The 13,957-nt window shown below is 44.7% G+C and overlaps 1 protein-coding gene across 1 annotated transcript in view; it reads left to right on the top strand.

Moving 5' to 3' along the window:
- The window catches only part of si:dkey-122a22.2 (uncharacterized), a 232,454-nt gene that overhangs the window by 186,527 nt on the left and 31,970 nt on the right, over positions 1-13,957 (top strand). Inside the window, exon 10 of the mRNA XM_067981529.1 lies at positions 13,622-13,704. Within this exon, the coding sequence (XP_067837630.1) occupies positions 13,622-13,704 (83 nt within the window). The remainder of the gene's footprint in view (positions 1-13,621; positions 13,705-13,957) is intronic.

The raw sequence follows: 13,957 nt of genomic DNA, 5'->3' as shown, positions 1-13,957 counted from the left end.
CTTATCCATGTTTCATTAATAGCTATAACATCCCAGTCCCATGTACCCATCCATGCCCTGAGTTCATCTGCCTTGCCCATCAGACTTCTTGCATTGAAATAAATGCAGTTTAATCTAGACTTCCCTTGGTCTTTGCCCTGCTTTCTCAGACCATCTGTCCGGTCATGTTCTGTGCACTCTCCCTTACTGCCTTTTGTTTCTGTCACCACTTTATTTCCCACTGACTTCCTGCATCGGTTCCCATCCCCCTGCCACATTAGTTTAAACCCTCCCCAACAGCACTGGCAAACACTCCCCCTAGGACATTGGTTCCAGTCCTGCCCAGATGCAGACCGTCCAATTTGTACTGGTCCCACCTCCCCCAGAACCGGTTCCAATGGCCCAGGAATTTGAATCCCTCCCTCTTGCACCATCTCTCAAGCCACGTATTCATCTTAGCTATCCTGTCATTCCTACTCTGACTAACCCGTGGCACTGGTCGCAATCCTGAGATTACTACCTTTGAGGTCCTACTCTTTAGTTTAACTCCTAACTCCCTAAATTCAGCTTGTAGGACCTCATCCTGTTTTTTACCTATATCGTTGGTGCCTATGTGCACCACGACAACTGGCTGTTCACCCTCCCCCTCCAGAATGTCCTGCAGCCGCTCCGAGACATCCTTGACCCTTGCACCAGGGAGGCAACATACCATCCTGGAGTCTCGGTTGCGTCCGCAGAAACGCCTGTCTATTCCCCTTACAATCGAGTCCCCTATCACTATAGCTCTGCCACTCTTTTTCCTGCCCTCCTGTGCAGCAGAGCCAGCCACGGTGCCATGAACCTGGCCACTGCCACCTTCCCCTGGTGAGCCATCTCCCCCAACAGTATCCAAAACGGTATACCTGTTTTGGAGGGAGATGACCGCAGGGGACCCCTGCACTGCCTTCCTACTCTTCCTCTGTCTGTTGGTCACCCATTCACTATCTCCCTCAGTAATTTTTATCTGCGGTGTGACCAACTCACTGAACGTGCTATCCACGACTTTCTCAGCATCGCGGATGCTCCAAAGTGAGTCCATCCGCAGCTCCAGAGCCGTCAAGCGGTCAAACAATAGCTGCAGCTGGACACACTTCCCGCAGGTGAAGGAATCAGGGATACAGGAAGGAGCCCTGAATTCCCACATCCCACAAGAGGAACATGACACGGCCCTGGGATCTCCTGCCATGACTTAACGCTTAAATTAGCTTAAGAACAAGTCCAAAGTCAAGAGGAAAAAAAAGGAAAGAAAAACTACTTACCACTAACTTTAAGGAGTTTACTCCTTTAAATTGTTCTCAATTTAGAGAATGTTAACTACACGAGGGACCTTGATTGACTAAAAAATAAACGCTACTTCCTATAAGACCTGCAGACCTTCCCTTTCTTTTTACTTCAGTTACTGTCGATAAGTAGAAATACTCACCTGAACCTACTCACCAATCAGGTGCCTCCCCTGTGTCGCGTCCCGATCTGATTCCTGACGTCACTTCGAACTCGGTCGCAGCTCGGCTCGGCTCGGCTGTTCTCAGCGCTCTGAAATCCCGCCTTTTCTCGGACGCTCCCTCCGCTCGGCTCGGCTCCTCTCAGCTGTTCTCAGCGCTCTGAAATCCCGCCTTTTATCGGACGCTCCCTCCGCTCGGCTCGGCTCCTCTCAGCTGTTCTCAGCGCTCTGAAATCCCGCCTTTTCTCGGACGCTCCCTCCGCTCGGCTCGGCTCCTCTCAGCTGTTCTCAGCGCTCTGAAATCCCGCCTTTTATCGGACGCTCCCACCGCTCCGCTGGGCTCCTCTCAGACCATAAGTACTTAATATACAGCTTTTAATATAATTGCAGTTCAAACCTGAAGATCACGTAGTGCATACACTGGTATGATCATGTCATAGTATCATAGTAGGTACAGCACAGGAGGAGCCCATTCAGTCTATCGTGCCTGTACTGGCTCTATGAAAGAGCTATCCAATTAGTCCCATTTCCCTGCTCTTTCCCTATAGCCCTGTAAATTTTTTTCCTTCAAATATTTATCCAATTTCCTTTTGAAAGTTATTATTGAATCTGCTTCCACCATCCTTTCAGACAGTGCATTCCAGATCATAACAACTCGCTGCGTAAAAAGATGTTTCCTTAAGTCATCTCTGGCTCTTTTGCTGATCACCGTAAATCAAATCTCCCCTTAACCTTCTCTGTTCTAAGGAAAACAACCCCAGCTTCTCCAGTCTATCCACATAACTGAAGTCCCTCATCCCTGATACCATTCTAGTAAATCTCTTCTGCACCCTCTCTAAGGCCTTGACCTCTTTCCTAAAGTGTGGTGCCCAGAATGGAACACAGTACTCCAGCTGAGGCCTAACTAGTGTTTTATAAAGGTTTAGCATAACTTTTTTGCTTTTGTATTCTATGCATCCATTAACAAAGCCTAGGAACCCATATGCTCACAGTGATCCCATATGATCACTGTTCCCCAAATGCTCCCCCACTAAAACATGCTCCACCTGCCCCACTTCATTCCCCAGAACTGGTGGCAAAGAAAGTACAATTTGATTCTCTAGAATGTCACTGATTTTTTTGTAGAAAAATGCTCAGAGGTTAACAATCTACAACTTTAAAAAAAAATCGACAAAATCGATCAAGGGGAGAAAATCTAGTTTTCTTTGGGCTAATAAAAACATCAGAAAAAGTACACATTTATTCATTTTCACAAACAATTGTCCTGTGTTGGTTTGAAGGTGACTGTTTGTTATAATTCATTATTACTGGTACAAATTGGTACAGTTAAATGGGCTTGTGTCTGCCCGGTGTACAATTTCAGTTTGTAACCTAAAATCCATCATTTTGTTAATTAAAGCTGGATTTAACTAATTAGTTTTGAGTTAGAATGAAATTCTGCACTGAGCTGGCTGTTACTTGTAAGCCTAAGTCTGGCATGACTGCCTGTTTTCTTTTATTGCAAAGATCAGTCAGCATTTAATAGAAAAGTTACAAGATTAAAATAGACTTTTTAAAAGGATACCCTGGGCTACATGTTCAGAATTAAACAGCAATTATCAGCAATGTAAGTGGGTCCACCAACTTTTGCATACATATCAATCTGACAACAAAACCTATTGCTTCTCCTGCTATCTAATTAATCAGGTCTTGTCAGGCAGCACTGCAGTCTCAGACAATACTGACACTCAGCCTTGTGGACTAGCTGGTGGGGTGTCAGCAGATACCCCAGCAACCCCCACCAAATTATTCTTGCCCTAAACCCTTGCTCATGTGATGATTAGCAAGCCACCCTCAATACCTTCTCTGCTGCTGCTCTTAATCCATTTTACCAGACTACCCGCCTTTGTTCCTCTCAACCCCAGCTTTCTTAAGAATTTCTCCGTCTAGTATTGTTCCCCTCCACAGCATTTAAAAAAATATACAAGTATATGTGTTGCATCAAGTCTTCTAACTGTGGTTAAGCCTGCCTTGCCTGAGATCCTGTACTCAAGATGGCTGACCGACAGCAGACAGCAATTATTTCCCATGCTTGTTGTCAGGAAATTGATTAGCAGACATTGACACAACATCCAATGACCCATTTGAGCATGAGAACTGTACAAGGGGGATCTTACTAGTAACCACTATTGATACAATCTACAAGTACACCGTAGAAAGCAACTTTTACGTTGAAAGATAAACAAATGGATGGACTTGACATACGAATCTGCATTTCTGTTAAATTCTGTTCATTTAAATAGGAGGACTTAGTGGGACTTTGTTTAAATATTTGGAGCGATATAAACTATTTTTGTTCTTTCCTATTTGAACCAGGTTTGCTTGAATATCGCCACATTCTGTCCAGCATCCAAACTTAACTGACTTAATTGCCTTCAGCTGGATTTGGAAAGTTAAATGCAATATTAATTACCTATGTACTGTTTGACTACATTGATTTTATGAGTTTTAATTGGGGCTTGGCCTGCTGAATATTGAATTTACATTCGGCTATTGATATTGTTGATTCGGCAGCAAACTCATTTACAGCCGCACATGCTTCACTTGTCCTATTGTGTCTTTTATTATTAATTTTTTTTAAGAGATTACTTTTCTGAGGCTTTCTTTTAATCTTATTTTCAGCTGCGTAAAAATGAGAAAGCCCCATGTTCCACAGTAGGTGGAATTTAATTAACAATGCTAATCAAGAATTTTTTAAACACAAGGGGGCTTAAATTGGATAGCCCCCAAAACCAGGCACAGGGGTCATGGTGCGTGATTAACCCACGCCCAGTCGTTGAGATGCAGGCAGCATGTGAGATTCGTGCTGCCTGGTCATTTACCTGATGATTGCGAGCAGCCAGGCCTAGTTGCGCTGTTGAGGGGCTGCTAACCAGCGAGTGGCTTGCATCACGTAAAAGCAGCCTGCACCTCTTAAAGGCATTCTGCACTTCTTATTTGCAAAATATGAGATTCGGGTCCGCACAGAGTCTGACATCGCACACGTAAAACACAGATGCAGGTCCCGTCCCTGTGTTTACAATCTGTTGAGTTATGTTCAAATGTTGAATAAAGGTTGTGCACTACTAAATCCCATATCCTTCAAGCTGCACGCCAGACCTCGCCAATCTGAGTTTGTACCAGGCCGGCGAGAGAGCGTGCACCAAGGTTCTCTGCTGATACACTATAGAGGCCTTGGTGCAAGAGGTGGACAGAAGGAGGGGCATCCTATATATCTGCACGGGGGCAAGAGGCCCTCCTCAAGAGGTAGTAGGGGACGAAGTCCGTGCCAGGCGCATAGCACGACGAACATGGATGCAGTGCAGGAAGAAGTTCAATGCTTTGACACAAGTGGTCAAGGTGAGTGAGGTCAGCAGTCAAGTGGCATATCCTACCAACTGCACCACTAGCCGTATCCACTGCTCCGTGCACTACACCCCCCATCACCCACATACCAACAAACTCTTTCAATCAGTACTCAACCCTTCCAATCAGATGCTTCCTCTTACCCTCACACATTACCACTGTTGCAAGCCTCACACCCACAACTCACAGGTCTCACACACACTGGCAGCTATTCAACCGTGACAGGCACATCACCCAAACATCTTGCAGGACACTCACCAACACACGTCCCGCTTTCTTGCAGGAGAAGGCGGCGCATAACAGGAGGCAACAGGAGGCAGTGGCTCCATGGAACATGAACCTGCTGTCCTCTCTCAGGATGACAGCATTCCTGTCCCACCCCTGCCACTCCGCCAGTGCCCTTGCTGTTGCCTGGGAGTGAGCCAGCCCACTCCCTGTAGAGTATTGAAACTTTATTATAGGAAGATAGGAACAGGAGTAGTCCATTTAGCCCCTCGAGCCTGTTCCGCCTTTCAATGAGATCATAATTGATCTGTGACCTAACTCGTTATACCCGCCTTAGCCCCATATACCTTAATACCTTTGGTTAACAAAAATCTATCAATCTCAGATTTAAAATTAACAATTGAGCTAGCATCAACTGCCGTTTGCGGAAGAGGGTTCCAAACTTCTCCCACCCTTTGGGTGTAGAAGCGTTTCCGAACTTCACTCCTGCAAGTCCTGGCTCTAATTTTTAGGCTATGTCCCCTGGTCCCAGTATTCAAGTTTAGGAGACCTCCAAAAACAGGCGCAAATGCATCTGCAACTAGAAGCAATAATCTAGCAACTAACCTGTAAATCCTGCATGGTCCCTTTAAATAGCGCTGGTGGGGGGGTCCTCCATGCTGTTTACCACTTGTTCAACTATGCGAGGTTAGGACAGTGCGTTGGCCGGAATGTTGAGTTCCAAAATCGCATCTGTCCCTTTAAATCTGCGTTGCACACTGATCTAACGCATATTCTCCTTACTTTACTTGTTGCCGACATTAGTTATCTGCATGTGCGCAAATGCCTTTACCAAGATGGCGTCCAGCACCTAAAAAACAGGTTCTACACGGCCCAATTTATAGCCCAAGTTCTTTATATGTTCTCTTCACTTGTTCTTGCTACAGGTGTTGACTCCTGCACAAATATGGTTCCATAAATACTAGCTGTGCTTTGGTACCTTGTCTAAGTGGCCATTCTTCATGTGTGAGCCCAGACAGTGAGTATTGGCAGTTATTGCACTGAGTAGCAAAGCCAAGATAGATCCTGATCTTGCACAACTTCCACAAGTGTTTTCCAGCTGGAGTGGCTAAATAGCAATCAGGAAATATCAGCCTTCCAGTACCTTGTACCACTATTCATGTTTAAGCCTTGAAAATTTGTGGCAGAGAGCGACTCAATCATGAAGGATCAGAGCCGAGCCTGATCGTGTCCTCCCCCAATACCAACTAACATGGACATAGCAGGGCTTGTAGGGTGTTGATTAACAGAGAAAACCTTGGATGATTTTCCTCTTAATGACCCGGGGCACTGAGGCCAATTGTGGTGCCTTGGCTGAGATCAGTTAATGCAGAACAGGACCAGAGTTTGTTCCTGGGCTGTGTGGCTAATAACAGCAAGTTGCTTCACTAAATTTTTGCTTTTAATAGTTTTAAATATAAGAATGACCGGTTGTGTGCATTAAGTAGGCTGATTATACTGCAGAGGTTCTTTCTATGGCTTTGGCTGTACTCTGGTGCAAATTGTGTGTTGGCGTTTAGGTTTAATGTAGCCCACATCGAATTTAGGCAAGTGGAGTGATACCACCTCCAGGTGTGAGGTGAAGTTTTAAAAATTTCCTGTTCGTCCAAAACCTTTTTGTTTTTGGAATTTTTAAGATATACAAAATAACATGCAAAGGAAAAAAACCCAGGAAGATGTACATACAAAGAAAAATAAGATCATCAGCATCAAACATATACAGCACACTAGCAATATTGCAACAATAACAAACCCAAAATACCGTGGATGCTGGAGATCTGAAATAAAAACAGAAAATGCTGGAGAAGTTCAGCAAGTCAGGCAGCATCTGTGGAGAAAGAAACAGAGTTAACGTTTCAGGTCGAAGACCTTTTTTTCAGAACCTGTTCTGAAAGGTCTTCAACTTGAAGATGGGGAACCCATCGCCACAACAGCTGCACACATTGCTGCCAGGGATACCCTCATATCTAACAGGTTCTCATAATGATATGTACAGTGTGAAGAATTTGACATACTCAGGCCGCCTGGAACAACCACCACCCCCCTCCCCCTTACTTTTTGCACTAAACAGTCCTTCAACCACGCATACACTTATTGCACACCCGCCCTATGGGTGTCGTTGTGTCTTGCCATTCATGATGAAGCAAATGAAATGGCAACTTCAAAGACAGGATGCAGTAATGGCCAAGACATAATGATTAAATTTAACGTGGCATAACAAAAAAATATATAAATGAACAACATGACATTTCGTCAAACATCCTTGTACGTACCCTTGGTGAACTACAATTGCTTAACCTTTCGCTTTCTGCCACTTCTACATGGTGCATCCCCTGTGGCTTCAGCAGAGGTAGTGGCAGGTTGCTCAGGTCCCTGCCCTGACTGCTGAGATGCTTTCGGTCTGCGCCCTCTGGGTTTTGGAGCCCTTGAGGGCCCTGCCAAAGTCTGCTCCACCTGCATCTGTGCAGGGGCAGACTCGGCCCGTCGGGAGAGGAGGCAGCATTGCGGTTACTGGTTGATGGGGGGCAACAGGTGAGACGTGGGAGTGTTTTGAGTGGAGTCCCCACTTCCATGTCTCCTTTCACCATCATTCCCACCACTCTGCTGGACAGCAGGTTGGTGAGGAGATGTCTCACATTGCAGGGCCACGGATAAGGTATCTTACATTCTGTTTAAGGCAGCAAACATGTTGGCATCCAGAGTCTGCACGGCCGTTGTCATGGCCTGCATGGGCTCATTTGAGAACCATGCTTGAAGTTCAATGGAGGCTGCCACTCTCTCCAGTGCAGACATTCTTATACTTACCTGCGACATTAATCCACTGGTGTTGGAGTTGGACTCCTCCATCCTCTCCACTATTGTGCAGAGTGTGAGTGGCACATTTTCCAGTAGCTCGCAAAGGTGCAACTGTACCTCAATTATTCTCCTTCTCAACAATGGCCCCCGGGGTTCAATATCTGTGTCCAGCTGAGCAGAGCTCAGAGAGGAGTGCACTTCCCCATCCCTGTCCCGAAGCAGATCCTCCACAGCTGCCCCTTCCACCAGTGTCTGCTCGTGCACCCTTGTGAGTGGTGAATCACCAGGTGACAACCCGACTGACTTTCTAACACGACCCACTGAAGTGTGAGTATCAACGCTGCTGCATTGCTCTATGTCCTGAGACGGTGCACCCTCAGAAGGAACGAGCTCCTTTGAGGAATCGATGTCTTCCATTTCCCCTGACTGTTCTTGAAGTCGTGAAAGTCCTGGAAGACAACAGAAAACGATATTAATGATTCATTGGTCAATCTTTCCATTGACCATACTGAGGTCTGTGACAGTTCACTCATTGATAAAATCAATTCATCATGTGTGTGAAAGATGTTAAAGTTCTGTCACCAGCCATCTGCGGGATGGATAGGCATGCGACTGTCCCACTTATTTCCATGGCTTCCTCCTCCACATCTGTCAGCTCCACTATATGTGGAGGACCACCTCCAGTTCTGGTCCTCTCCCTTGCGTTTTGCGCTCTCTTCTGCCACAAGGGGAGAAACAACAGACCTGTGAGTGACTGAAGGTGACGTTTTCACCCTATGAATGCATTGCTTTGGGTGTGGCTGACCATGAAAGAGATGCATCAGAGGGTGACTATCAGACAGATACATCACATAGCACCAGGATTGGGGTGAGTGGTGGGTGAATAAGTGGGCAGTTGAGGAAGTATATAGAAAGTGAAGGATGGTTGATGCTGCAAGTTAACTGGGTGTGAGGAGTGATGTGATGGAGTAGGTGTGCCAATACAGAGTGAAAGGGGTGGGCGGAGTGATGGTGTTGCACAACACAGGATGTGGGTGAATCAACAAATGTACTCACTTTTCCTGACCTGGTTAGGTCATTAAAAATCTTCCTGTAATACAGCCAAGACCTGGGCACCGTGATCCTGCTGCTGACTTCTCCTGCCACCTCCAGCCATGCCGTCTTAGTGGCAGAAGCAGGTTTCTTCCTCCTATCACCTGGGTGTAAACACCGCCTTCCTGCTTCTCACAGCAACCAGTAATATCTCAAGGGAGGCGTCCGTGAACCTGGGTGCTGCTTTTCCTCTATGTCCTTCCATTTCTCTGTTTACTCCTTTCTCCTTCAAAATCTAATTTTGCATTGGCTACGCAGTTTAGAGACATGAGCTCCGGAACTAACATTACGTGCCTTCAGTTGCACAATCGGACAATCCGATGCACTCAAGTTACTTCCGGGCCTCCCATGTGATTATTTACCCATCTGCTGAGTTCCCGCCTCCATGTTAAAATCATGCCCTTAGTCTTTATCTTGAAGACCTCACCAATTTTGAGAGGATGTACTTGTCTTCTTGGAAAGCAATGGTTCAGATTGAGTCACCCATTCAGCAAATGTGACAGCTGCAAAAGACCCAAATCATGCAACTTAATGAACCCCGTGATGCTGGAGAAGAGATTTCTAGGTCGTACCACAAAGTAGTGCAGGTGGGTTGTGGGATATGAAATTAGTACAAGACTCACCCTAAATAGGAATGGCCTTACCTATAAAGAAGATTGATGAGACCCCCAAAAAGAAAAAATGTGAAATCAGGACAGGGAATCAGATCACCTGTTATACTTTTGCACCTGTGCATCTGTTATCTCCAATTGGGATTACATCGGCCTTGGCTCAGTGGTAACACTCTTGCCTTTGAGTCAGAAGGTTGTGGGTTCAAATCCCACTCCAGTGACTTGAGCTCAAAATCTAGGCTGATACTCCAATGCCGTACTGAGGATGTGCTGCACTGTTGGAGGTGCCATCTTTTGCATGAGACATTAAACTTAGGCCCTGTCTGCCCTCTCAGATTGACATTAAAGATCCCATGGCTCTATTCGAAGAAGAGCATTTCTGCATTTATGTGCATGCAAAGTTTAATTTGTCCTGACTAGAGAATGTTGCAGAGCCACTTGAATTGCTGGCGCTGCATCACACTCAATAGGCAGTAGTCTCAAATAAGAATATCATGACAGGAATAACTTGATCTGGAATAGACGTGAAGCAACTTGAAATATTTGGTATTCAATCCAGTTGAAAACATCATTAAATTTAAATTCGCAACACACTATTGATTTCCTGGCAGCTCTTCTGAGAGAAGGTTGTTCCAGAATAGTAAAATGTTGTTAATTTAGGAGCAAAAAATCTAGGTGGTAGTTATGTTCAGACAGTCTCCGATGGCATATTCTTGTAACTTGTTGCTGTTTGTATTTAGAAGAAAAAATTACAGAAGTTGGTAACAGAATATTCGAGCAACATTAATTAGCTTATCTTCAACAGTCTTCAAAAGTTAAGAATTTCTGTATAAATATGTTTCTGCAACTTCAGTTGGAATTTTGGATGGTTGCTGGTCGTCAAATGAAGAGGAAATGTCTCCCTCTTGTGGTATTTTGAAATATGTAATTCACAGCCAGTAGTTTTATTGTGTTTTCCACTTAGAAACTGTAGTTTCAATAATGCACTCACATTTTCCTCCAGAGTTCTATTCATTTTTTTTCCCACAGAGAAATACCAAAGTACAATATCAATCGGGTTCTTAAATGTTTGCTCAATTTTAGGAAAGTGAGATGTTTTGTTCCAAGTTTAAACACTGCAGCAAACAATGTGCTGTCATCGTCCCTTTAATTTTCACTCCTATTATAATTCCAGTAATAGCCAGTCAAAAGAAGCTTTAAGAAATTGGTCTTTTGACCATACAACTCTTTCTCTCAATTTGGCTCCTGTTGATGTCACTTGTTGGAAGGATGACGGTGCTTTTACCTCATACAAGTATGGGTGAAATACACAATTGTTGCCTTTGGGTGGCGCTTTTTTAAACAAATTATTTATAGTCAGTGTATATCAGGAAAGTCGCCCATCCAGCTCTGCATTATATTACCTTTTCCCTCCCCTCTGCTTTTCTCCCTTTACCTCTTTCCTCCTTGGTGACTCATGCTGGGACAAAGTTCCACAGGTGCCCCAGCAACCCTCCAGTATTCATGAGCCCAGGCATTGAGCGTCTTTGGGCTATTCTACCACAGGGACCCTCACAGCTGAGCCTGCTCCTCTCTGCCCAGCATCCTGCAAAGGTTCACCTGGATAGCACTCAGTACCAACAACCCTGGTCTCCTTTTATTTTGTTTGTCCTCCTTCCCCACCTCCCACCAATCCAGAAGCCATTTCTAGCACTCCGCTTGCTAATCTAAATTGGCACAGACCACCATCACCAGCAATGGCCCAAGGCAGTTCACAATGGAAATAATAACGCAACAGGCACTGATTAGGAGGGATGACCAAAAACTTGAGTTTTGATTCGGTTTTCAAAGATGCAGTGATGGGTTTTAGGGAGAGTAGGGCTGAGGCTATTGAAGACTCTACAATAAAAGGGCAAAGGGAGGAGAGGATGTACAAAAGTCCAGAGTCGGGATCGAAGGGCGCGGGAGGCTGAAGTACGTTGCAGAGGTGGACGGCCATGATGGGATTTGAAGGCAAGGTTGTGGAGAGATTTGAAGGGGAGGATAGGGATTCTAAATTTAATGCACTGTGGGGACAGGGAGCCAATGTAGGTTATTGAGGATAAGGGTAATTGGTGAGTGAAACAAGATATGGGCAACAGTTTTGAATAGATTAAAATTTATGCAGGGTGAAGGATGGGAGGCTGTGAAAGAATATATTGGAATAATTGAGAATTGATGTGACAAAAGGACGGAGAAGGGTTTTGGGGTGAGGGTGGGCAGTGTTGTGGAGGTGTGAATCAGTGGCCTTGATGATGGTTAGGGGATGGGATTTGAAGCTCAGCTCTGGGTTGAACAGGATGTCATGTTTTTACACAGTTTGGTTCAGAGTGAACATGTGGCCAAGGAGGGGGATGAAATCAGTGGCAAGGGACTGGAGTACATGGTGGGAGCCGGAAATGATGGCTTTGGTTTTGCCAATGGAGATGAAGTTGTGATCCATTCTTGAATCAATGTCATATAGGCAGTCTGACAGCACAGAGTTGGTCACGGGGCCAAAAGAGTTAGAACTGTGTCATCAGCATACATATGAAAGCTGACACACCTCCTGTTGCTGGTGTGACCATGGGGAAGCACGTAGATGAGGAAGAGGAGATAGCCAAAGAAAAGTCCATTTGGGACTCCGGAGATGATGGGGTGGGAAGTGAAGCTGTTGCTGGAGATACATTGGCTATATTTGGATAAGTAGGAGTGGAACCACACAAGGGCAGTCCCACAGAGCTGGAAATTTGAGAACAACGGTGTGGCCAGCCTTTGGAGAGGTAGAGATAGGATAATGCAAACCGGTCACAATCACAGATTATGTTAATTGTGACTTTGGCCAGGGCAGTCTCGGTGCTGTGAAAAGGGCAGAAGCCAGGCTGCAGAGATTGAAACAGGGAATTTTGAGAGAGATTGACAAAGAACTGGGAGACAATGATGCATTTGAGAATCAGAGTGAGAAAAGGGAGGTTAAAGATGGGGCATTAGTTGGAGAGCATGGAGGATTTGTCCAGGAATCAAGTCAGAAGCATCCTGGTCTGTATGACTCAGTACAACACCATAAAGTTAATGACTGTCTGAGCCACTTGGGAGCTATTTAACTCTAGCTTCCCAGATAACAGCAATGATGATGAAAAGTTGAATTTAATGGCAAACCTTATTTAGTGTGTGGGGAAAAGAGCGGGAAGATCCATGTGTTAATTTTGTTATAAAGACATTGCATGCTTTTCATTACATCATTGTGCCATGCATTTGTGCACAAATAAAAAAAAGTTTTCTCACACACTTCATGACCCCTTTAATAATCGTAAAAGAAAGACTATTTGATTTCTGTAAGTATTAGCAGTGCCTCCATGACAGATGAAAACATATGTGAACCAAGAGGAAAAGTAAATGCTCAAGCCTCATGTGAACCTGTGCAGGTGAAAGGGCTCAAGACGCAACTATCACCTCCTGATTATATTTTAAGGAGGATGAAATGAAAAATCAAAACAGTTTTGTTTGACTGGATTCATTTTTTTGTTTGTGAGAAAAAAAATTCTCCATCCTTTCTTTAGCAAACTTACACTAAATAATAGATGGGATAGATGATATCTGGTCTATTCTCCATGTATTGTGTAGTAACATACTGGAGAAAATTGTATGGTGGCTGATGGAATGCCCTTTGGGCATTGGAATATCTCTAATACCCTAGTGCTTGAACAGTCTAGCCATGAGGCTGATTCTACATTTCCCCATGATGAACAAGAGCTCTTCTAGTGCACATGGAAGATTGAGACATTTGTATTGATTACATGGCCTCATTTAGGGGCACTCAGGCCAGTTGTGTTACTTGTGAACCAGAACTTTTCCATTCTCTTTCCCGCCCGCCACCCCCCCCCCCCCCCACCCCATCCCATCCTATTCCCCACTTACACACAACCTTTTCTTTGGGTTTTCATAAGTTTATTAAAACAGTTTGAGCAACTAAACAAATGAACACTCTTGACATGATCAATTATTTTCTGCTCTGTAGAAATACCTGCTGAGCAATCCCGCCCACCTGAGTGCTGTTGTGGATGAACACTTCTTCATTAACGAGAGCATCTCCCAAGTCAGGTAAGTGGTGATTAGCACAGTCATGCAGCATTGGTGTTTGAGTACACAAGTAATAAAATCAGAATCTGGCTTGTGAAGTTGTGAAAGTTCAATTTGAAATGCTTGTCTGAAGTGTATTTTAACAATAGTAGCAGAGTTGCTCATGGTACATTGAAGAATATGCTACTTTATAAGGACGAGCATTGGACCATGTAACCCAAAAGCTGCTATTCTGGTGGTGAACTGGAGCTGTATGCAACCTGATATGTCCCTT

Source organism: Heptranchias perlo, chromosome 3, assembly GCF_035084215.1.
Source record: "Heptranchias perlo isolate sHepPer1 chromosome 3, sHepPer1.hap1, whole genome shotgun sequence".
In the NCBI taxonomy this organism is placed as follows: Eukaryota; Metazoa; Chordata; class Chondrichthyes; order Hexanchiformes; family Hexanchidae; genus Heptranchias; species Heptranchias perlo.
Note: the sequence above shows the minus strand (reverse complement) of the source record. Positions and strands in the feature narration are given on the sequence as shown.